Below are 24448 nucleotides of genomic sequence, written 5' to 3' on the forward strand. Positions count from 1 at the left end.
GATATAACGGCCAAGTACGGGACTTAATTCACTTTCAAAAAATATTAGCGATCACAGGAGCATACTTAAAGTGGTGGGACAATCAGGGGAAATCACAAGCCAGGAGAACAGCCAGAGAAGGGCTTTGAAAAAAATGGGAGACTCCTCCATATTCAGGAGTGTTAGCAGCCTGTCAGTACTCTCCATGGGTAAAAGTAACGAGTTTATGTTTGACACAGATTGTCAAAGATAAAAACTAAAGACAGTTTCTTCATAATTTTAGGTTATTTTAGTAAGTTTTGTAAACTCACTTCATAATGTTAGTCATTGTTTTATGTAAAGCCTCTTTTTTATTTTTATTTATTTATTCAATGAAAATGTTTTTTGTTAACTACTTTTTTTCTGCGATGATTTCTTTTCAGGGCTGCGAGGGCCCAGCTGTAGTACTCACGGTTCGCCACCGATATATATATATATATATATATATATATATATATATATATATATATATATATATATATATATATATATATATATATATATATATATATATATATATGTATGTATATGTATATTGTAGATTCTCACTGAAGGCATCAAAACTATGACTGAACACTTGTCGAGTTATGTACTCAACATAAAAGTTGAAAAACTGAAAACATGTTCTATATTCTATTTTCTTCAGAATAGCCAACTTTGCTCTGATTACTGCTTTGCACACTATTGGCATTCTCTAGATGATCTTCAAGAGGTAGTCACCTGAAATGGTTTTCCAACAGTGTTAAAGGAGTTTCCAGAGGTGTTTAGCACTTGTTGGCCCCTTTGCCTTCACTCTGCGGTCCAGCTCATCCCAAACCATCTCAATCGGGTTCAGGTCCGGTGACTGTGGAGGCCAGGTCATCTGCTGCAGCACTCCATCACTCTCCTTCTTGGTCAAATAGCCCTTACACAGCCTGGAGGTGTGTTTGGGCTCATTGTCCTGTTGAAACTGGATGGGATGGCATGGGGGTAGTGGTGATTTCCTGTGAATTTATCTCACCCAATTAAGGATGAGCACTTAATCCATGATTGAAATCAACCAACCAACTGCCGTTTCTAGTGGGCAGACCTGAACACATGTTGAATTAAGGCAGTGGTGCTACATTCAAGGCAAACTTGAAATAAGGGACAAATTACGTCCTGTATTGATTCAAAGCGGGACACAACATTTAAGTGTGAACTACGGGACGATTTCATATTTTACAGGATGGGTGGCAACCCTAATTAGCACCAACAGATTAGCTCATGTGTCAGCCTTAAGCTTATGCTCTATCACTGTCCTGTTTCTTTTTCGTCTGCCTTTCGTCTTTTTTTTTTCGTCCTTTTTCTGTCTGACAGATATGCTCCAGTGTCCACCATCAGTACAAAACTAATCACAGAAATCGTTTTCAGCAAAGAAAAACACAGAGCTCTCTTCTCTCTACTAAACTTCGTCAGCTGACATGGTGCTGTCATAGCCAGATGTGCTGTAAATCAATCCTGGTCCTGCTGGACCCTATGGGATGCTACAAAGTACCATTTAGAAATAACTTATATTGGTGCTGACAATGCTATTCTAAAATGTGGATTACAGTCAGGCACATATATAGAAGGGAGACTTTTTCTAGATCATTTAAAACTTCCCACAGCCCCTTTGAATAAACAGCAACATGTGTTTGTATTTGACCCTGGGGCACCTGGTTTAACTAAGCTTTAAGACATTTAAAACCCCGGAGAGGAGCTATAGCTGGCTCTGAAACTACACAATTAATACTGCTGCCTCTTTATGACACAAAACTGATTGGCAGTAGAATGTTAGATGTTCAAAATAAAGGAATTAACTCTTTTCTTTCAGACAGGGATTACCTGTACCACATTAAAATAAGGTGAGGTAGACACAACCTTGAGTTGTGTAGATGTTATAGTTGTCAAGAAAAAAAAAGCCATAAAAACTTGTTAAAAAGGTGTAGGAACACTTGAAATATAGATGTTTCTATTACTGAAACTGCGGTGGAAGTGTGGGTGTTTTATTTAATACTGTAAAGACAGGCGCTACAACATAGTCTGTCCTCTCTCCACTCCCAGCCTCACAGGTTGTTCAGCTCGAAGTCAATATGCCAAGGAGAACACATATAGGAGAACACACACGAGAAATACACCTTGGCAAGAGATGGCAAAAAGCCATTTATTGAAATAATACAAAGAAACTAAACATGAACATTTTTTTTAATCAATCAAGCAAAATGTAACAGTTCCCACGTCTAAAAACAGTCAACACTAAGAATCTGCCACAATCCTGCCCGGTCCGATCAGCAGTCCTGACCCAAGGGCAGCTTTTTTGTTCAGGTTGATTGAAACACATAAACAGCCAGACAGAGAAAAACTAAAATCCAACACTTCTTTTAGAAAATCAAATATATACACGTCTTCTGAGCATTTACACATGGCAGAAAAAAACTAAGCAAGGAGCATAAAAGAACTCAGTCAATCCAAAGATTTCAACCAACCGACAGTCTCTCTCACACACACACACACACACACACACACACACACACACACACACACACACACACACACACACACACACACACACACACACGCACACACACACACACACACACACATACAAACACAAACACAAACACACACACACACATACAAACACAAACACACACACAGACGCTATCATGTAGGCAGAAACTGAAGCATGATGAAGCTGCCAGAACAGAACCGTACTGTCGAAACGCTGACAGTTAAGCAGCAGGGTTTCTCGTGGGAAAGACAGATCAAGGTGTCTGACCAGGACATACCTGCACCGCCTGAGCTCAGATCGGGGGGGGCACTTCCAGCTGGACACACTTCACTTCCACTCTGGACTCATTCATTTAAACCTTGAGCATTGATATTTGTCATCAGACACATATGATGGTCCTCCCGCTGTCACTTCACACAGCAAATGGAAACTGTGTTCAGGACTGAAGCCTCCTTCGGGAGCACAGGAGCCAAAGACCTACAGACTGACAGATGTGTTTGTGCTGTCTGTCTCCAGTTTGAGAGACGGACAGAGACGAGTCAGACAAGACGTGTGGAGCCTAGGTAAACCTCAGCGGTCTATTTAAGTCTTGACCTCTAATCTTTCATTCACTCCCACCACCAGTCTTAAAATACTGCACAGTGTGGCAGCATGACATATTATGGTCTGGCCTGTCACGGTGACGGGCATATTGTTTGATTTCAACATCACCAGGTTATTATTCTGATGAGAGAAATACTCAGAGCACAGAAAGCAACAGGGAAATTAAATATAGGTATGCTTCTGCAAAAATGAAGAAATCCTTCACTCAGTTCATTGCCACAATAAAAACACACACCCACTGAGTTTCTGTTTGTTAGTATCTGTAGTTTCTAGACTTTTGAAAAGATCCCAATGTTCACCTTTCAAACACTTAAGGGTAAGTAACAGCCTATTCCCTCTCCCCCTTCATGGTCACCCCTGGCCTCAGAAACCCAACATGGTGACGGCTCAAACGCCAAACATTTCACAATAAGAGACAACACTTTGGTTGGTGGTTGTGGTTTACTGTGCCGTGGAAGTGAAGTAAACCCAGCAAGATGTGAAGCCAGCCTGAAACACTGATTAAGGGTGGGTCCATAGTGTACTGGCACCAACTGAGGCAGTGCATTCAAGCCTACATGGCTTTAAGCTTTGAGACATGTCGGCCACAGGTAAAACAGAAAAACAGGGAAACACAATGTGTTTCACAACCAAAAGAGGAAAAAGAGCAAAAAATAAGAAAGTAAGCAGAAACCAGACAGGCAGAGAGCAGACAGAGAGTAGACAAAGAGAAGACAGAGAGCAGACAGAGAGAAGACAGAGAAAAGACAGAGAGAAGACAGAAAGCAGACAGAGAGAAGACAAAGAGAAGACAGAGAGCAGACAGAGAGAAGACAGAGAAAAGACAGAGAGAAGACAGAAAGCAGACAGAGAGAAGACAGAGAGAAGACAGAGAGCAGACAGAGAGAAGACAGAGAGAAGACAGAGAGCAGACAGAGAGCAGACAGAGAGAAGACAGAGCAGACAGAGAGAGAGAGAGCAGACAGAGAGAAGATGGAGAGAAGACAAGGAGTGAGAGCAGACAGATAGAAGACAGAGAGCAGACAGAGAGAAGACAAAGAGCAGACAGAGAAAAGACACAGAGCAGACAGAGAGAGGGCAGAAAGCAGACAGAGAAAAGACAGAGAGCAGACAGAGAGCAGACAGAGAGCAGACAGAGAAAAGACAGAGAGCAGACAGAGAGCAGACAGAGAGCAGACAGAGAGCAGACAGAGAAAAGACAGAGCAGACAGAGAGAGAGAGAGCAGACAGAGAGAAGACAGAAGGCAGACAGAGAGAAGACAGAGAGAAGACAGAGAGCAGACAGAGAGCAGACAGAGAGCAGACAGAGAGAAGACAGCAGACAGAGAGAGAGAGCAGACAGAGAGAAGATGGAGAGAAGACAAGGAGTGAGAGCAGACAGATAGAAGACAGAGAGCAGACAGAGAGAAGACAAAGAGCAGACAGAGAAAAGACACAGAGCAGACAGAGAGAAGACAGAGCAGACAGAGAGAAGATGGAGAGAAGACAAGGAGTGAGAGCAGACAGATAGAAGACAGAGAGCAGACAGAGAGAAGACAAAGAGCAGACAGAGAAAAGACACAGAGCAGACAGAGAGAAGGCAGAAAGCAGACAGAGAAAAGACAGAGAGCAGACAGAGAGCAGACAGAGAGCAGACAGAGAGCAGACAGAGAGAAGACAGCAGACAGAGAGAGAGAGCAGACAGAGAGAAGATGGAGAGAAGACAAGGAGTGAGAGCAGACAGATAGAAGACAGAGAGCAGACAGAGAGAAGACAAAGAGCAGACAGAGAAAAGACACAGAGCAGACAGAGAGAAGACAGAGCAGACAGAGAGAAGATGGAGAGAAGACAAGGAGTGAGAGCAGACAGATAGAAGACAGAGAGCAGACAGAGAGAAGACAAAGAGCAGACAGAGAAAAGACACAGAGCAGACAGAGAGAAGGCAGAAAGCAGACAGAGAAAAGACAGAGAGCAGACAGAGAGCAGACAGAGAGCAGACAGAGAGCAGACAGAGAGCAGACAGAGAAAAGACAGAGCGTAGACAGAGAAAAGACAGAGAGCAGACAGGGAGCAGACAGAGAGCAGACAGAGAGCAGATAGAGAGCAGCCAGAGCGTAGATAGAGAGCAGACAGAGAGCAGATAGAGAGCAGCCAGAGCGTAGATAGAGAGCAGACAGAGCGTAGACAGAGAGCAGACAGAGACCAGACAGAGCGTAGACAGAGAGCAGACAGAGAACAGACAGAGAGCTGATAGAGAGAAGAGAAAAAGCAGACAGAGAGCTGATAGAGAGGGCAGACAGTGCAGTTAGAGACATCAGCACATGTTGTTGCTGTCGTTCCTTCTGATGAAGGAATTAACACCATCATAAACGTTTTCCAGCCTTTAAATTACTTTTAATGCTTTAAATCTCCCTCCACAGTGACAAACTGCCCTGCTTTGCCCAGCTTAGACAGAAACAGACAGCTCCAATATTATTGCTTTAAGAGAAGGTTCAGAGATCCTGACAGATTTGACTCACTATGCAGTTTAACAAGAGGTTTGGTGTCCTGCAGTTTGACTGGTTGATGCTCTGCCTGATGATCTGTGATTGCCAAACATCTCCGATGTTCAGTGCAGACTCTGGTTTAAAGTGGAGGGTCATTAATCTCCAACCATATAAAATACATTAGATTCGTTTTCCCAGGATGTTGCGCCTGCACGTCCAATGAGATGAGTCTTTTAAAGACTCACATTACTGCAGTGTCATGTGTCTATTCTGAGGAAGATGAGCACTCTGGGAACCAACTGCCCCCCCGGGGATGTCCAGCCAGCCAGCCCAGCACCCAAGAATAAGCTTGAAAAAGAGTAGTCATCGTGAGACTCATGTAATCCTCATCGGCACTCTGAGCCAGGTGAAGCTCTCACCATCAACTGGAGCTAATTTCACAGTTTGCCTTAAAGTTCAGAGACAGCTTGTAAACTTTTCATGGCCTCCCTTCAGTCTTTGAACCAGAACCTCCAGTCACAGGACACCAGGACCCTTGTGAAACTTGTAGTTGCCTGACACAAACAGCATGATGATAAATCGACAGCAGAACTGGAGTCCAGCAGGTATGTGAAAGCTTGTAGCCTGTGTGTTCATAGTGTGTATCTGACTGAATCGCTCCTCCATCAGGTCCTGGTTCCTCTGTCACTCATCACTCATATTTAAGTAGCTTAGCATTAGCTATACTCAGTGAGGGTTAGCTTGTACATCATGAGTTTCTCTTCTGGGATCATATTTGTGTTGACTCATTAGGTTGGTGGTGAAAATGAGCTTCACTGATGGACTTCCTCAGTCACTCAGTGAAACCATGTCCTCTGACAGATGGAGTTCAGAATCTGGTTTGTGGACCTGTCAGGACCATTTCATGGTGTCTAATGCCACCATCACTGTGACACAGGCCCTCACCAGAGAGGACATGTGGACATGTCAGTGCAGAAACAGAACTTTAATGAGCAGAGGCGTTAATGGGGACACTCTTTCACTGTGATGGGCTTCATAGGCCAACCAGTGACCAAAACCTGGAGCTAGTAGAGAAAGTCTGTCAGTCAGACCTGGTTTCTCCTTTAGTCCAGGAGTGGCCATGGAGGGTTACCTTCTTCACCAAACAATCAGTACCAACACGTCAGCAATGTGAGCCATGAGTCAGAGAGGTGCTCCTCAGGCCTCAGTCTTCTGATAACAGTCCAGGACTCTCATGGGTTCATTGTCAAGACCTGGATGGGTCCCTGTGGCACAGCCAGACACACCTCTCTCTGTGGCTCTAAAGCTTCTCCCCTAAGAGCAGGACTGTTTACTCAATGTGGACTGCTCTGATCTGTGATGTACTGGGGTTTCTTATGTGGACCAGAACAGCAACACTATCTAGACTAAGCAGGCACCATCTCTGGGTTTGCTATCCAGGACTTAACAACACAGCCATATGAGGAGCCTTTCAGCGAAGTGATGACTTCAGCTGTCAGTCCGCCAAGGTAGTGCATCTTGCTCTTGTTGCTCCAGACTTGGGCTGTCAGGTCTGTACAGCGGACTCAGAGAAACATTTATTGTCTGTTTTTGTTTTGATTAATCAGCTGTTTTTATCAGCTGTTCCCCGCTGTTTTGTTTCTTTTGTTTTTTCCTCAACACTTTGTTCTTACAACTGTCTGCGTTTAATGTTGGTGAAGGTCCACACCTGGATGGAGAAGGGACATTTTCCTCATGCTGTCATTTACCAAAAATTAAAAGTTGTCTGTTGTCCTTTCACTTTTTTCTTTTGTCTCTTCCTTGCCAGCCTCTTAAAGAGGGTCTTTTGGTCTCCATCAGTCCACGGAGACTTTGCTCCTAAACATGGGACACCTTCTGAGTCTCTCGAGCTTGTTTGATGCTGTACAGCCACTTAATGACTCTTGCGTTTCGCTCCACAGCTGAGATGCCATAGGGAACCCTCTCCCCAGCCTCCTCCTCTCCATCTTCATCTCCGTCTGAAAGTCCTTCGTTGGAGGATCGCCTCGATTGGTCGCAGTCAGAGGAGATCATAGAGGCCGATCGGAAGTTAAGACTGACGATGTCCGAGTTGGCCCGCGCAAAGTTCTCTGGGCCTACAGCCTCCAGTTCTTCAGGGTCAAGGCCGCAGTAGTTAAAAAAGCGTTCCACATCAGCTCCAGCTCTGGCATAGCGGTCTGACAAGTCTGATTTGGACCTGTGTAGTGATGAGCGACGGGCAGCGGTACCACCAAGCTCCAGCTCCAGGTTGGGTTCCACTGACGCGTTGGAAGAGTCTGCAAAATCACAAGGCAGCGACTGAGGGGTGGTGTTGTCGCAGAGCGAGGGGGATGGAGTAGGGCGTGGGGGAGGCAGAGACAAAGAAAGTGCAGGAGGAGGGAGGGAGGCGGGGTTTGGTTTGGGAGGGAGAGGGGGCGCTGAGGAGCTGCTGGATCGGGCCGTGCGGAGTGGCTTGCCGTTGCACAGGCGCAGCAGGTCCGAGGAGGAGTGAGAGGTGAGCAGGGGTGGCAGAGGAGACCGAGATCGATCACCCGCTCCTTCACCTCCTCTCTCATCCAAGACTCGTCTGCTGAGGTTGAGGTTACCCCCCTGCTGTGGGCTACGGCGGCCTGTGCTGTTGATGGGAGGGACCTTCAGAGAGTGGGAGAAGGAGCGGAGGGAGTGTGAGGTGCTTGGACTAGGCGCGGAGTCCGGGGGATGTTCATTTAGCGTCATCGTAGACCGGTATGTCAACGGCATCCTGTGAGAGGAGAACAGAAAATACATGAGCAAGAGAAGATAAGAGCATAAAGACACTTGAATCAGATCAGATCAATGTCGTCACGCCCAAAAAGGGGGGGTATCACCAAGGTCTGGTGGCTCAGGTCACATCCTCAGGAGGCTTTGAACACATGTGCTACCTGTTCCAGGATTATGTTACACCACTGAGTGACGGAGCGCTGCCCTGCCCTAGCTGCTGTGTCTCTGGTGTCCTTTGGTTCAGAGACTTTAGCCCCAGTTCTACCAAACAGTCTGGTTTAGATCAGCACGGTTTGGTACAGGATGGCTCAGTTAAGTCTGGTCCTGTTCGTGTTTCCACAGCCAACCGAGCCCCCTCAAGGTAGGCAGTGTGTAAGCTGGATGCCGGTGGCCCCATCACTTACAAAACAGCGTGACACCATAGCAGCACAACACAGTGTAGCCTACCCCGCCAATAAATCCAGCGAAGAATACAAAATTAACACATTGAACAAAGAGCAATGATAGAAGGCATGTGTCTCTTTGTTACAAATAACAATCAAACTTTGTTTCAGAGAAGGCTGTGAGCCGCCAGGAGAAATACAGCAGCCGCTGTTGCACAGGAAGTGGTGATTCTTTACACCAATCAGCACTGCAGTGTTGTAGCTCCATCATGAGGGATCAGATCGGTTTAGTCTGGCACCTCTACTGAAGGGCCCCAAAAAGTGGGGCAGCTTGTCTGGATTATTTGGGGATCTGTCCTGGGATTAGTCTGTGAAAACGTGATAAAATGCGTGCTGTGCTGAGATGAACCAAGCTGAACCGCTTGGTGGAAACAGGGCTTTTGCTACCTCTAACATGTTGACCCTCAGTTTCACACCAGTGCTTGAGTACAGCACAGTTCAGATGGCCAGTGTGACCGACCCCTAGATGACCGAGACTTGAACAGTTGTTCAGCTCACTGGGGATCGCTGAGTCCCCAAAGGCCTGTGCTGAGGGACCTTGTCAAACCTGAACAAAAATCTAAGGTGTCCTCAGTAAACTCTCAGTCTTACTCAAGCTAACACCTGTGATCCAGCTTTCAGAGAGTTTGACTCCACTCTGAACTCCTTTTTAAGCAGTTTCATGAGTAACATGCACACACCATCACCACTGTCATCATTACCCTGAGGGACATGTGTGATAAAGACACAAAAAGCTCTTACCCTGATGGTGTCCAACTCCTGGCCGTTCCCCCTGATGACCTCATCAGCACTGCACTTTTAGCTCCGCCTCCCAGTCCCTCAGACCCCGCTCCAGAGGAGGATGATGAGTTGAGTAGATTTTTAAGAATCTCCAGGTTTAGATTCTCCCGTTTGCTGCAGCTGCTCGTTGCACATGTTTCTGACTTGGCGTTGTTGTTGGATGCTTTGAAAGGAATCCCGCCTCCATGTCCTCCTCCAACAATCCCAGAGCCTCTCTTGAGAAGGGGATGATTGACAGGAGGCTTGGCCAGCACGGGTGGTTTGATTGGCTCCTGCTTGGCATTGATGACTTCCTGACTCTTGACATACTTGGCCTTGTCAGCTTCCAGTCTCTCCACAGCACTGAGGCGCTTCGGGTTAGGCTCCACCTGGACAAAGATCAGGAAAGGTGTGAGGCAGCTGTACACTGAAACACCACTAACTTATGTACAGGACAAAACTATCAGACCACTTTGTCCACAGGGGCCGCCATTTATCAAAGTAGCTCACACAGGGAGTTTTGACTCTAGTTTGTGACTCAACAACCAAAAAACTGTTTACAGCAGAGAGCGAAGAAGATGTCAGTGAACTTTTATTTCTCTAAATCAAGTTATTAGACGCTAAACACCTGAAACTGTTAGGATGTCCAAGTTGGAGATGCAGAGCCTCCGTCAGTGCTGCTGGCTCGTGGAGATATTTCCTCATTAATATCTCTCGTATGAATTTAGCGATCTATCCATAAATATGTTCAATATGATGTAAAAGACACAGGACCAGCCAAATCATACAAATATGTAAAGAAAATACCCTAGACGAGATATCTGGGTTTCTCTCTGCATCCAAAACTCAAGCAAGTTTTTAAAAGTGAGGATGTTTATCTGGTGGAGCTCATTGAAGCTCACACTGCCTGGGTCTGACCAACATTCATAGCAGAGCAAGGGGGTTGATGGAGAGAGAGTGGGAGGAGCCAACGGAAGAGAACGTGAAACTAAACAGATATGGGGCGCTGTAAGACAAATATTTAAACCTCCCAAAATACAAATACTAACTCGTCAAAGTTATTTGTAAACAGTTATCTCTGGGAATACTGTAAACACACTAAATCATTCTAAATAATTTGTAATTATAGTCCAGTCTGACTAAAACATGTTTTTTTCCTTCTTACTGGTGCGAGTTGTGGCTGAAATACACCAAATATGTTTGCAGTCCATATCCGTTCCGTCACTGCAACAGATCAGATAGGTTTCCATTCAAGTCAACGTGTCAACTTACACTGGTGTGGCTGCTCCATCATGTTCCAGGCAATACGCAGCCATTCTATTTTTGACAGATGCCGAGCTGAAATGCATAAAGTCAGCGCAGATCAAGCGGGACAGGAAGTTGTGACTGAATACTATCTAAAAAAATCCAGTGACTTTCAAAATAAAACAAACTGTTCCAAAGTCTGATTGTATTTACCTTGACAACGATGATAAACTGACATAATGAGTGGAGCCAGACCAGGAGTCAACAGGTTTGAGGTTTTACAGCCAAGTATGAATGAAGAGGGACGGATCAATTGAAGGGGAGTGGCTTGGGAACTCCTCAGTCTGAGACTCCAGCTGTCTGTCAGTCGCACAGCTTGTTGGGCTGAACACACAGCCGGGGTGAGTTGACGAATGGAGTCAGCACACAACGGAACTGAGTCGGACTGCAAACGTATCTAGTGTATTTGAGGTGTTATAGTCTAGAAATACGCCAAATCTTAAACACTTTGTGTGTTATTTGTTTGAAAGTGCTCCTCCAGCTGTTAGAAACCCTTAGTTTTTCAGCTTCTGCTGTGCCTGTCTCAACTTTGTTTAAAGGTGTTGCTGCCTGGCCTGAGGCTAAATGTCCGCTCTGTTGTCTTTGCTCTGTTGTGAATCAAACATGTTTGATTGTTGTATTCTGGTTTTAGTTACACCTTACACACCGTCCTGTCTCCGTGGACCTGGGGTTGTGGGGCAGTGTACCCAGACACTACACTTGGAAGGACTGTGCAGGAAGTGGAACCCTTTCAAAATAAAATGCAGATGAGTCCACGATTGTGATGATACCTGTCTCCTGAAGTAGTCCGGGCCTTTATTTAGGATGCGAAGGGGGACAGCAGAACTGAAGGGTGTTGCTGGGCCAGCAGCCTTGCTATCTGGCAGGGCTGGAGCCAGTGTCTCTGTCGGCATGGCAACGAGGCGACTGGGGTGGTCGGCCGTGGTGGCAGAGGGTGCTGGGGGGCTGACACGGGGTGGGGGCAGCAGGAGACCCCCAAAACATGAAGACACAAGTTAGAGAAGAGAGAGTCTAGAAAGAGATGAACCCCCTGGCCCTCATGGCCTGTGTGACCCTGTTGGACCCTGTGGGTCAGAGCTGGATTCTGGACCTGGCAGCCAGTCAAGTCCTGTTTTCAGGTGAACTAGTGCATTTCCTGAGGGGGGACAACTTCTACCAGGCACTCTTGAAGTCCTCACTGAGAAGGGGTCTGCTGGTCTGTGGTCCAACTGGGCTGTTCATCAGCCATGATGAAGAAATAGAGAGGGACACAGAGAGTTTTGGGTGTGCTTCAGTGCAGTGGTGTGGACAAGTGCGTTCACAGGGCTGGTGGAAACACAGAGGATGCTGGGAAAGAAAATCCAGGCTGCCTCCCCACCCTGGCTCCAGCTCTCCGCTCAGTCGGCCGCACACTCTGAACACAAAGCAAAGACAGGACAGGACCAATAGGGTTAGAGCGAGGATATGACATCACGCACCTAGCAACAATAGCAGGAGTAGCAAGGACTGAGAAACATACACACAGACAGACAGACACACAGACAGACAGACACACGGACAGACAGACACACACACACACACACACACACACACACACACACACACACACACACACACACACACACACACACACACACACACACACACACACACGCTCTCTCTCTCTCTCACACACACACACACAAACACACACAAACACACACACACACACACACACACACACACACACACACACACACACACACACACACACACACACACACACACACACACACACACACACACACACACCAACAGGTAGAGAAGGTCTGGAGGAGTATCAAGTGTTTCCAGAGGTCAACCTGAGGCAGGGGAGGCAGTGGGTGTTTATGCTAGATCTGATATTAACTTTCACTTCTTTCACTCCCAGGATCCGTTCCCTCCTTCCTCACCTGCTTCCTGTCCTTTAACAGCTTTTCTTTCCTCCAAGAGTCCGATAATGTGCAATATTCACTATCAATGCATTTCTAAGATGCTTAAGACACTAGTTTGATGTTTGGGAGTATTTGAACCATGAAAATGGTTCACAAAACCCTAAATTAATGCGGTCTTCCATTTGTACCCGGAACAGGGAAGTTGGTGGTGGGAGTGACTTCATCTCCGAGTTCAGCGTCCAATTGCCAAGTTGGAAAACTTGCCTTTACAGCAGTATTTCTGTATAAAAGTATGGAGCAATACTATACAGCCAATTTATTGTGACAAACACTAGTCAGAAATTCTAAAATAAAGAGAACCTAATAGAAGTTTAATTATGTTAATCACCAAACTCTAAATTTCCTGGGAACTCCGGGTGGTGTGGGTGCTCTGGCTTAAAAGTCGGAAATTCCGACCTCGGGTGGCGTTCCATCTTGGCTTTCCGACTTCTGAGTACAAATGGAATGCAGCATAAGGCCATGTCCACACATAGCCAGGTACCTGGCTACATGTGAATACTTGAATACGTTCAGGCCAGTCATCCACAAAAACCACAAGTTTTACGTCACTAAAGGCCAAACTAAATGAAAATTTTGGAAAACCCTGGGTTCATGTATACACAAGGAAACAGAGTTTTTGGATTCAAACATCACAGCTAGAGATGGGTATTGATAATAATTTATTGATACCAGTGTCCTTATCATTTCCTCCAGAGAATTTTATCTGTAGGGAGTTAAAGTAGCTTTACAGGTTTTTTGGGTCAACAACATTTAATTGAGTTCATATGTGAATAAATGTCAAATTGGTCTCTGGATTTGGATATCTCTGGACTTAAATAAATAAAAATAATGAAAATCGCACATCATGTGAAGTTAATTAGTTAGTTAACAATTTTGTTATGTTATGACTAAAGTAGGCTATCTAGTGTCTCAAAGTGGTTATAGCACATGTTTCAGTTGTTTGGAACCTTGCCTTAGTTATTAAGCCAGCCATGAGCCTGCACATAACTTGTCGTTCTTTTACCTGTTAGTATTTGACATTTTTTTACAAAGACCAAGTGTGATATGATTCCGTGATGAAAGCTGAAATTCTATTCTGAAGCCAGAGTTTTACCGGTGTATGCTAACTGCTAGCATATTAAAGCGATTTTCCATATATATTAGCATCAAGCAATTGCTATTTTGTTTACATTGTTCTTAGTAAATAAGGAGATTTACAACATGTTTAAAGTATTGAACAGGAATTTCTTGTGAGAGATCAATGCATATGTCTTTGTGTTCAGTTCTTCAGTAAAAAAAATCCTGAATCAGAGTTTTTTTGGGAAACTCACAGTCTGTAACAGCTGTTTCTCCTTAGGAGGACACAACATCAACACAAAGCTCTTCACTGCAGAGATCCTGGTGTCTGGTGTTCCCAGCCCAGTGTCACCGGCAGGGGAGGAGTAACAATACAGTTGACATCATGTTACATACTCCCCCCCCAGTTCAGTTTTGATGTCTTGGTCAGAACAACAAAAATCATGTTTTCATCAGCCCCACACTGAAGCCACGTTTGATTCACTTCTTCAAGCTAGAGCTATTTGTTGTGAAAGTCTGAAAGCTCCTCGGGACCCTGTGAGGGTAAGGCATGATCACTGAACCAGGCCATATGTTTCTAGTTTACACACATGCACACACACAGTTACACACACAGAATGACTGATTTCATTTGGATTAGGAACATGTGTCCAGTTTACTCCTCTAGGACACAGAACCACAGAGAGGAAGGAGAGGGGAGCAGGTGAAGGTGGACACAGAGACTCATGAGTGAGTGGTTTCAGCCCTGGGTGCCTCCAGTCTGAGTGTCTGTGAGAAAACATGACTGTTGTTATTCTGTGATGTCCTTTTGGTTGTGGTCACATGATCAGAGGAAGCTGATGGACCGCTCAGAGAGACCTTGGGTTACATATCCATGTCCTCCATCTGTCAGCGTGAACTAAGAAGACAAAATATCACTGCCACTGGCACAGCACAAACACAGCACAGAGAGCACAACGCAGACAGCTCAGACACAAACAACACAGACACAAACAGTACAGACACAGCACAGCACAGCAGTCTGACCAAGTCTGCTCATGATCTGTCTGCACAGACAGAGCATGGAAACATCACAGACATTGACACAGATACAAAAACAGCAAAGACAGCACTGGTCTGTCCTGGTCTGAGGCATCAAAAATAATTTCAGAGTTGAGCTGCTGCATAATCATGGGATCCTCTGACCCTTCACCCAGTCTCTCTGACCTGAGTTGTTAGTTGTCCATCTCTTAAACAGTCAGTGGAGTTAACCTGGGGTCATGGAACGCCTTCTCTCTTTCCCTTAATGCTCAAACTCGGTCTGTCTATGTCTGCGCATGGTAGTCTGTCTGTTCGCTCTGTCTGCACACACTGTGTCTGCACACACTCTGTCTGCTCATAGTGTGTCTGCCTATGGTCTGAGTGTCTGCTCAAAGTGTGTCTGCTCAAAGACTGTCTGCCTATGGTTTATCTGTCTGCCCATAGTCTTTCTGCTCATGGTCTGTCTGTTTGGTCAGTCTGCACATGGGCTGTTTTTTTGCTCTGTCTGTCTACTCATGGTTGGTCTTATCGTGGTCTGTCTGTCTGCTAATGGTCAATCTGTCTATCTGTCTGCTAATGGTCAATCTGTCTGTCTGTCTGCTAATGGTCTGTCTGTCTGCTTATGGTCTATTTGTCTGCTTATGGTCTATTTGTCCGCTTATGGTCTGTCTGCTCACGGTCCGTCTGCTAATGGTCTGTCTGCACATCTTCTGTCTGCTCATGGTCTGTCTGTACATCTTCTGTTTGCTCATGGTCTGTCTGCACATCTTCTGTTTGCTCATGGTCTGTCTGCACATCTTCTGTCTGCTCATGGTCTGTCTGCACATCTTCTGTTTGCTCATGGTCTGTCTGCACATCTTCTGTCTGCTCATGGTCTGTCTTCCTGCTTGTGGTCTGTCTGCACATCATCTGTCTTCTAATGGTCTTTCTGCACATCTTCTGTCTGCTCATGGTTTGATGCTCATGGTCTGTTTGCTCATGGTCTGTCTTCCTGCTTGTGGTCTGTCTGCACATCATCTGTCTGCCCATTGACTGTATACCTTTGGTGTCTCTGTCTGGTCATAGTCTTTCTGCTAATGGTCTGTCTGCTCATGGTCTGCCTATCTGCTAATGATCTGTCCGTCTTCCAGTTGTCTGTCTACTCATTGTTAGTGTGCTCATGGTCTGTATGTCTGCTAATGATCTGTCTGTCTTCCAGTTGTCTGTCTAATCATGGACTGTCTGCTTATGGTCTGTCTGTTCATGGTCCATTTGCTGATGCTCTGTCTGTCTGCCCATATTCTCTCTGTCTGCTGAATGAGACCACATTTGTGACAATATTAGAATGCAGGGAGCTGTGCCTCTGCTGCTTGTTGATACAGAATTTATTGTGGGATACTGAGCAGTCTTGGGGACCTGATTCCTCATGAGGACGAATCAAGATCCGAGGGCACTGTTTGGGCGGCTTTCTCTCTATAGTCTTTAGGCTGAAACTGTTTAAATGACCTCCTCTGTGGCTTTCACAGTGGTTTTGAAAACCTCCTGCTGTGTGCTAACAGTGCTCTGTTTCTGACTGTATACTCATCCACACAGACACACATACTCCCCCTATGGAGCATTCACTTTACCACCAGGTTGCATTAACATGATGTCTGTGTTCTCTCCTCTGCCCTCAGCCATTCAGCTAACTAACCCCACTGTGGTCAGTATCAGAGCTGGCTGTAGCTGAGCACTGCCACATGCTTGAGCAAGATGCTGAACCTCAAATTGCTCCTCTTGTTGGTCAGCGGTGCGTGGACGTGCATTAATGAGATTAACTAACACTGATGGTCTCTTACTGAAGCACCGCAGTGTGTGAATGTGGCATGAAGGAGTTAACGTAACAAGCAGTTTACAGTGCTTTGAGTGGCCACAAAGAATAGAAAGGTTCTGTATAACATTTACAACTAGAGCAGAGTGCATAGTGCACAGCTAGAGATTTCACATCTGGGTCCAACTGCCCAGTGCGTGGACACAGTACCTGTTTTTAGGCTTTTCACATGAAGATGAAAAAACTAAACTACTACAATGAAGTCAACTTCCAGCTTATCAGGAGGATTACCAACCCATCCTCCTGCACTGTCCTGCCAAACTCCAAGCACTTAAAGACCACGCCTGCACACACAGAGCTCCGAACACCACCTGACCCCCTCTCACCCTGCTGCAAAATTGGCATGATTCATTTCCTTTCCAACCAATGAGAAAGTTAACCCGTGTGCAAAGAGCTGTGGGTCAGGTTAGTTCCGAATCAAAGCTGATCTGTTTGCTGACCTAATCTGTTTTCTTATTACAAAGGTTGGAAAACTGGGTGGGAATCTCTTGTACTGCTTCAGAATGGTTCAAGTCCCATCTCGGGGACAGGACATACTTTGATGAAATTGGTAACTGTGTCTCAGACCAAATGGCTATGACCTGTGGGGTTCCCGGGGGTCAATCCTGGGACACCTATTGTATAATTTGTACTAGCTTCAATTTGGCCAGCCAATACGCAGCTATAATGTGTCCTACCTAGGGATGGGTAAGATTTTTATCAATTCCAATCCCTCTTATCTGATTCCTTATCAATTCTCTTATCAGTTCCTCCTGTGAATGTTTGTGTGTACAAAAAGTAGCTTTACAGGTTTTGAGTTTAAGTAAGTGAATAAATATGAAAGAGGTCGCTGAATCTGGATATCTCTGGATGTAAATAGAAATAAGTAGAAATCACATGTCATATGATGTTGGTGTACTGTTTTGTAATATGTTATTTACTGAAGTAGGCCATCTAGGGTCTCAAAGTGGTAACAGCAATACTCTGATTGTTTGGAACCTAGCCATGACTTTTCTTTCATTTGCCTGATAGTATTTTCACATTTGGATCTCTACGGTCACGTGAGTGTGTGGTATCATTTCCGGTTTTTCCTTTACTCTGTGTACAGCACGGTCGTGTCGTTCGCTCTCAATCTATCTGTTGTTTTACCTGTTACGGACTTTCACTCTTTTCAATCTTGCCATCTTATCGATCTATAGTAGTTTACACCAAGCACTCTGCCTTTTTTCCCACAAGGGTGTATACTTTTTCGGTGTTTCTGACGACTGGTTTTCCTGTTAGCCTTTTAGCTCCCCAGCACTAGCGATGTCTCTCCACTCCAGCTCCAGCTCTCACTCTGACTCTCCTTCTGCGGCTCGTTTCTGCCCGATGTGTCAGATGTTTAGTTATTCCTCTTCCTCCTTTACGGATAATGATATTTGTATTAAATGTAGCTTATTTGTAGCTCTGGAGGCGAGGGTTTCTGAATTGGAGACGCGGCCCCGCACCGAAGCTAGGCCACATTTAGCTAATGCTAGCCAGCCCCCTGTAGCCGGTGCGGGCCGTCTTAGCTTAGCCTCCCCCCCCGGCAGATCCCGAGCAGCCGGGATGTAGTGGCTGGGTGACCGTGAGAGGGAAACATAGCCGCAAGCATAAAAATTGCACGCCGGGCAGCCGTAACGTTCACATTTCCAATAAATATGCCCCTCTTAGCAACACACCTGCTAAGAAACTCAACACTCTGGTGATTGGTGACTCGGTAGTACGGAATGTGAAATTAGCGACGCCAGACACCATAGTTCAGTGCCTCCCGGGAGCCAGAGCGGGCGACATTGAAGGCAACTTAAAACTGCTGGCAAAGGATAAACATAGATTTCGTAAGATAGTTATACATGTCGGCGTTAATGACTCCCGACGTCGCCAGTCGGAAGTCACAAAGATTAATGTGGAGTCGGTGTGTGCTTTGGCCAAAACTATGTCGGACTCCGTAATTTTCTCTGGCCCCCTGCCAAATAGGGCAAATGATGAGATGTTTAGCCGCATCTCCTCATTCAACCGCTGGCTGTCGAACTGGTGTCCAGATAATGGCGTGGGTTTTATTGACAACTGGCGATCCTTCTGGGGCAAGCCTGGTCTAATTAGCCGAGATGGCGTTCATCCCACTCTGGATGGCGCAGCTCGTTCAACTAGAAATCTGGCTGATTTTATTTGTTTACCCATCTGACAACTCAGAGTGGAGACCAGGCAGCAGAGCAGCAGTCCTACACGCTCCTCTGCGTTTCCCTTAGTGCAGTTTCCCAGCCACTCCTGTTGTAACATAGAGACTGTGTCGGTTCCCCGACCGAGACCCTTTTTCTATAACAATAAAAATAACAATAACAACAATAATTATTCTAACAACAACAACAACTACTTTAATAATAATAATAATAATAATAATAATAATAATAATAAAGGAGTGAATTATGATAATCTTATAAAAATTAAAACTTCCGGTGCGGATGAACCACATGACGTTAAAGTCAAATGTGGTTTGTTAAATATTAGATCTTTATCATCTAAAGCTGTGCTAGTTAATGAACTTATATCAGATTATCACATTGATTTACTAGCTCTGACTGAAACCTGGCTGTGTGAGGGTGAATATGGTAGTTTAAACGAGTCCACTCCTCCCAGTCACCTTAATACTCATAACCCTCGAGACACAGGCCGTGGGGGGGGAGTGGCAGCTATCTTTAACTCTAGCTTTAAAATTAGCACTAGACCTAAACTAGGCTTTAGCTCTTTTGAAAGTCTTTTTCTCAGTTTCTTGCATCCAGCTGTAAAAACCGCGCAACCGTTTTTGTTTATTATTGTCTACCGGCCTCCTGGCGCGTACTCTCAATTTCTCTCCGACTTTTCAGAGTTTCTTTCTAATATCGTTCTTCTGTCTGATAAAATTATCATTGTCGGTGACTTTAATATTCATGTGGACGTCGTTGACAATAGTCTTTGTATTGCCTTCATGTCTTTACTGGATTCTTTTGGTTTCACACAGTCTGTGAACCATCCTACTCATCGCTTTAACCACACCTTGGATCTTGTTCTTGCTTATGGCGTGGAACCTGTCAACTTGGCTGTCTTGCCGCAGAATCCTCTTCTGTCGGATCATTTCTTCATTACTTTTGAATTCTTGCTGTCGGATTTCTCACCTGCGAACAAAACCATCTTGTCCAGGAACTTGTCTGACAGAGCTGTAGACATTTTCAAGGAAGCTATTCCTGCTGCCTTGAATTCTTGCTCTACTTTTGCAGAGAGCTCTTGTGCTCCCTCTCAGCTTGATCAACTTGTTGCGGATACCACGGGTTCTCTTCAAGCCGTCCTCGATTCAATTGCTCCGCTCAGACAGAGGACTCTCAGACGACATCGTTCCGCTCCGTGGTACAACGCTCAAACTCGTGAGCTCAAACAACAATCGAGGAAATTAGAAAGAATATGGCGTTCGACTAAAACAACCGAATCCTGCTCGCGTTGGAAAAATAGTCTAAATGAATATAGAAAGGCTTTGCGACTGGCGCGTGCAACTTACTACTCGACTCTTATAGAAGAGAATAAAAACAATCCTAGATTCCTTTTCAGCACTGTAGCCAGGCTGACAAACAGTCATAGCTCTACTGAGCCATGCGTTCCTCTATCGCTTAGCAGTGAGGGCTTTATGAGCTTTTTTAACAATAAGATATTAAAAATTAGAGATAAAATTAGTAGCGTGTTACATGCAACCGTGATAGAACCTTCGATCGATGGCGAATTTGCGGAAACGTCGCTTAGAGCTAATATACTCCTGGACTGTTTCTCGCCTGTGGACCTGTCAGAGCTGGATTCAACTGTCTCATCAGCCAAACCATCAACTTGTCTTTTGGATCCCATCCCAGCTTGGCTGTTAAAGGAAGTCTTTCCCTTGGTCGGATCTTCTTTACTAAGGATGATTAATGCGTCTTTACTGACGGGCTACGTGCCCCAACTTTTTAAAGTTGCTGTTATTAAGCCTCTTCTTAAAAAGCCTACACTTGATTCAGGCTCTTTTGTCAACTACAGACCGATATCTAACCTCTCTTTCGTTTCTAAGATCTTGGAGAAAGTTGTTGCGAGTCAGCTCTGTGATTTTCTTCATAGCAACAGTCTTTTTGAGGTCTTTCAGTCTGGGTTCAGAGCTCACCACAGCACTGAGACTGCGCTGCTGAAAGTAACCAACGATCTACTTTTGGCTTCGGACAGTGGTCTTCTTTCTGTGCTTGTCTTGCTTGATCTTAGTGCCACTTTCGACACTATTGATCATTGCATTCTTCTGCGGAGATGAGAGATTTTTCTTAGTATCTCAGGAACCGCTTTAGCCTGGCTTCGATCGTATCTTTCGGATCGACATCAGTTTGTTCATGTGAACAACGTCTCTTCTTCTCACACCAGGGTGCAATATGGAGTTCCTCAAGGTTCAGTGCTCGGACCGATTCTTTTCATCTTGTATATGCTTCCTCTCGGCACTATATTGAGGAAACACTCCATAAACTTTCACTGCTATGCAGATGACACTCAGCTTTACTTGTCAATGAAGCCTGAAGAAACCAACCGCTTATCTAAACTTGAAGCATGCCTCAAAGACGTAAGGTCCTGGATGAGCAGAAACTTCTTACTGCTGAACTCAGAGAAGACTGAAGTCATTGTTCTTGGACCTAAACATCTCAGAGAAGCTTTCTTGAACAACATCGCCTCCTCTGACGACATCAGCTTGGCTTCCAGCACCACTGTCAGGAATCTGGGAGTTCTTTTGGATCAGGACCTGTCCTTTAACTCTCACATCCAACAGGTCTCGAGGACGGCCTTTTTTCATCTTCGCAATATCAAGAGAATTAGACACATCTTGTCTCGGAGCGACGCTGAGAAACTGGTCCATGCTTTCGTTTCTTCTAGGCTGGACTACTGTAACTCTCTTTTATCCGGCTGTCCTAATAAGTCTATTAGGACTCTTCAGCTGGTTCAGAATGCTGCCGCTCGGGTACTGACTTGGACTGGGAGGAGAGAGCACATCTCTCCAGTGTTAGCGTCTCTACACTGGTTACCTATAAAATCTAGGATAGAGTTTAAAATTCTTCTTCTGACTTACAAAGCGCTTAATGGCATCGGGCCATCGTATCTTAAAGACTTAATTGTTCCGTATAATCCGTCTAGGTCTTTGCGTTCTCAACATGCAGGTCTGCTCGTTGTACCTAGGGTCTCTAAAAGTAGTATGGGAGGTCGAGCCTTTAGTTATCAGGCTCCTCTTCTTTGGAATAACTTACCGGTTGGGGTCCGGGGAGCAGACACGGTCTCAACCTTTAAGAGTAGACTTAAAACTTTCCTTTTTGATAAAGCTTACAGTTAGAGCTGGATCAGATCTGAACCAGCTCTTAGTCATGCTGCTATAGGTTTAGACTGCTGGGGGGAACTGACACACAGGGCTCCTGTTTCCCTCTTTTTCTGTCAGTCTAACTTCTAGTCTTACTGTCCTGTTATAGTTACTGACCATACACCTCTCTGGGAGGGTCTGAGTTTGTCTTGTAGGTTCCTGGGGATCGGTGAAGAAGACGGCCTGCTGCTGTGCTCCTGTCCGACACCAGCTGCTACAGCTTTGGATTTGGCCTGCTGGTTTCACCTTAACTGTCGCCACAGCGCCAAACTTCAGACTGCGTCTGTTTCTCTCTCCCTCCCTTTCTGTGTGTGTGTGTGTGTGTGTGTCTGTGTCTGTGTCTGTGTGTGTGTCTGTGTATCCCTATCCCCCCCCCCCCCTTTTTTACTCCCCCCCCCCCCCTTCTCTCTCCCACTCTCTCTCCTCTATCTGTCTCTCTCTAACCCCAACACAGTCGAGACAGATGTCTGTCTAACATGAGTCTGGTTCTGTCCGAGGTTTCTGCCCGTTAAAGGGAAGTTTTTCCTTGCCATTGTAACTTGCTAAATGCTGCAAAGTCCTGTACTCATGGTGGATTAAGATAAGATAAGACTCCTTATCTTGTCTTGATGTTGGGTTTCTGCTAATAAAATTTTATTAACATTTACGGGTCTAGACCTGTAAATGTTTTTGTAAAGTGTCTTGAAATAACATTTGTTATGATTTGGCGCTATATAAATAAAGATTGATTGATTGATTGATTGATTTGGAGCTCTCATTTACGAAGAGTAACTGTGATATGTTTCTGTTTTGTTTATATTTGTTTAAATTCATTTTTAGATTTTTGTTTAATTTTGTTTATATACATTTTTGGTAAATAAGGAGATCTATACTATGTTGAATGTATTGAATAGGAATCTCTTGTTAGAAAGTAATGTTTTTCTTTTGTGTGTTCAGTTCTTCAGTAAAACGTCAAGCTGAAAATGTTGATTCAGAGTTTTTCTTGGGAAACTTTCATTATCTGCTATGCTAAGCTAGCTGCAGCAAACTAGTACATGTGAGGTCTGGCAGCTCAATCAATAAGGGAACCGTTAAGCACAAAGACTAACCATATAAACGACTGAAACATTTCTTATCAATTCTCAACAGGAACTAATTTTTGATACCCATCCCTAGTCCTACCACAGCTATGCAGATGGCACTCAGATCTACGTCTTATTGATAAAGATAAAGATAAAATATACTTTATTCATCCCCGAAGGGAAATTTATGAAATTCATGAAATTCATGATGACAGGAAAACATGGGTGTATAGATTCACTCTGTCACTGCAGCGAACAGATCAGATCAGCTAAACTTAACACAACTAAAATCATGATCTAAGAAAGTGTTACCAGTCCCCTTCAGACTCTTTCTAAATATCAACAACCAGGTTGGAGATCTCGGGGTCATACTGGACTCAGATCTGAAATTTGACGGCCACATTAAATCAATGACCCCAGCAGTTAAAAAACATCAGAGCCAGAATCAAAGGAGTAAAGTCTACACCGGACTCAGAAAGACTAATCCATGTGTTCTTCTCCAGCAGGTAAGACTACTGTCATAGCCTTACCGACTCTCTAAACCAGCTGTAAGACAGAATGTTGCTGCTCCAGACCTGACCAGAAATTGCAGACATAACTGCAGTTAACAGCCAGATCAAACAGGAAAGGATTTGTTTAATATTAATATTAATATTAATATTAATATTGGTCATATATCATTAGTGTCCATTTTATGGCTTGTTCTGAACACTTGCCTTTGATTGTAAAGACCATAGTTAAATCATAAAGACCAGTAAGATCTCAGTGTTTCAGTGAATGCTCCAAATGAGAAGCTCTTGATCAGATAACAGCTGAGCTGTCTCTTGTTCATCTGCAGTGGATTGTGGGTCCCACACTGTGGTCTCAATCACTGTGGAGCAGTTGGACTATGTAACACCATCTTTGTATTCACGCCTCCACTGAACATGAGACACTGCCTGTCCAGTTGAAGGGACAGAGGTTAGGAGGAGCAAAGGTTTTGACTGTGTGACTGGGCAGACTGGGAAGAAAGAGAGAGGAGGAGGGATTACTGGTCTAGAGCTGTCCTGCTGGCTGTCTCTTCAGGCTTAAACTGGAGCTCATTGGTGGCCTCTATGCTCCAGGCGTTTGCTGCTTGAAATGGACACGTCCCCTTTCTCCTCCAGGGGCTGCAGGTTATCAGCAGTTTTCACAGCTGTCGGGAACAGAGAGACAAAGAGGAGACACTGAGAGAAGGTCAAAGCATCAGTCAGACTATGCTGTTCTCAGATGAAGGAATGTGTCATTTCCAC

General features: G+C 44.9%; 1 protein-coding gene across 3 annotated transcripts in view; it reads right to left on the reverse strand.

Annotated features, from left to right (window-relative positions):
* Positions 1–3735: 3735 nt before the first annotated feature.
* Positions 3736–24448, reverse strand: part of fam110b (family with sequence similarity 110 member B) — a 60236-nt gene continuing 39523 nt past the window's right edge. For 2 of the 3 annotated variants that reach the window (XM_074688451.1, XM_074688452.1), the window contains 4 exons: positions 24209–24351; positions 11633–12255; positions 9540–9946; positions 3736–8356 (listed from right to left, as the gene is read on the reverse strand). In XM_074688451.1, the coding sequence (XP_074544552.1) occupies positions 7456–8356; positions 9540–9946; positions 11633–11755 (1431 nt within the window). In that variant the 5' untranslated portion in view covers positions 11756–12255; positions 24209–24351 and the 3' untranslated portion in view covers positions 3736–7455. The remainder of the gene's footprint in view (positions 8357–9539; positions 9947–11632; positions 12256–24208; positions 24352–24448) is intronic. The other variant, XM_074688453.1, reaches the window with a different exon arrangement.

The sequence above is a fragment of the Halichoeres trimaculatus genome, unplaced genomic scaffold (assembly GCF_033239565.1).
Source record: "Halichoeres trimaculatus isolate MK-OKI-2021-1 unplaced genomic scaffold, fHalTri1.1 fHalTri1_scaffold_15, whole genome shotgun sequence".
NCBI lineage: Eukaryota > Metazoa > Chordata > Actinopteri > Labriformes > Labridae > Halichoeres > Halichoeres trimaculatus.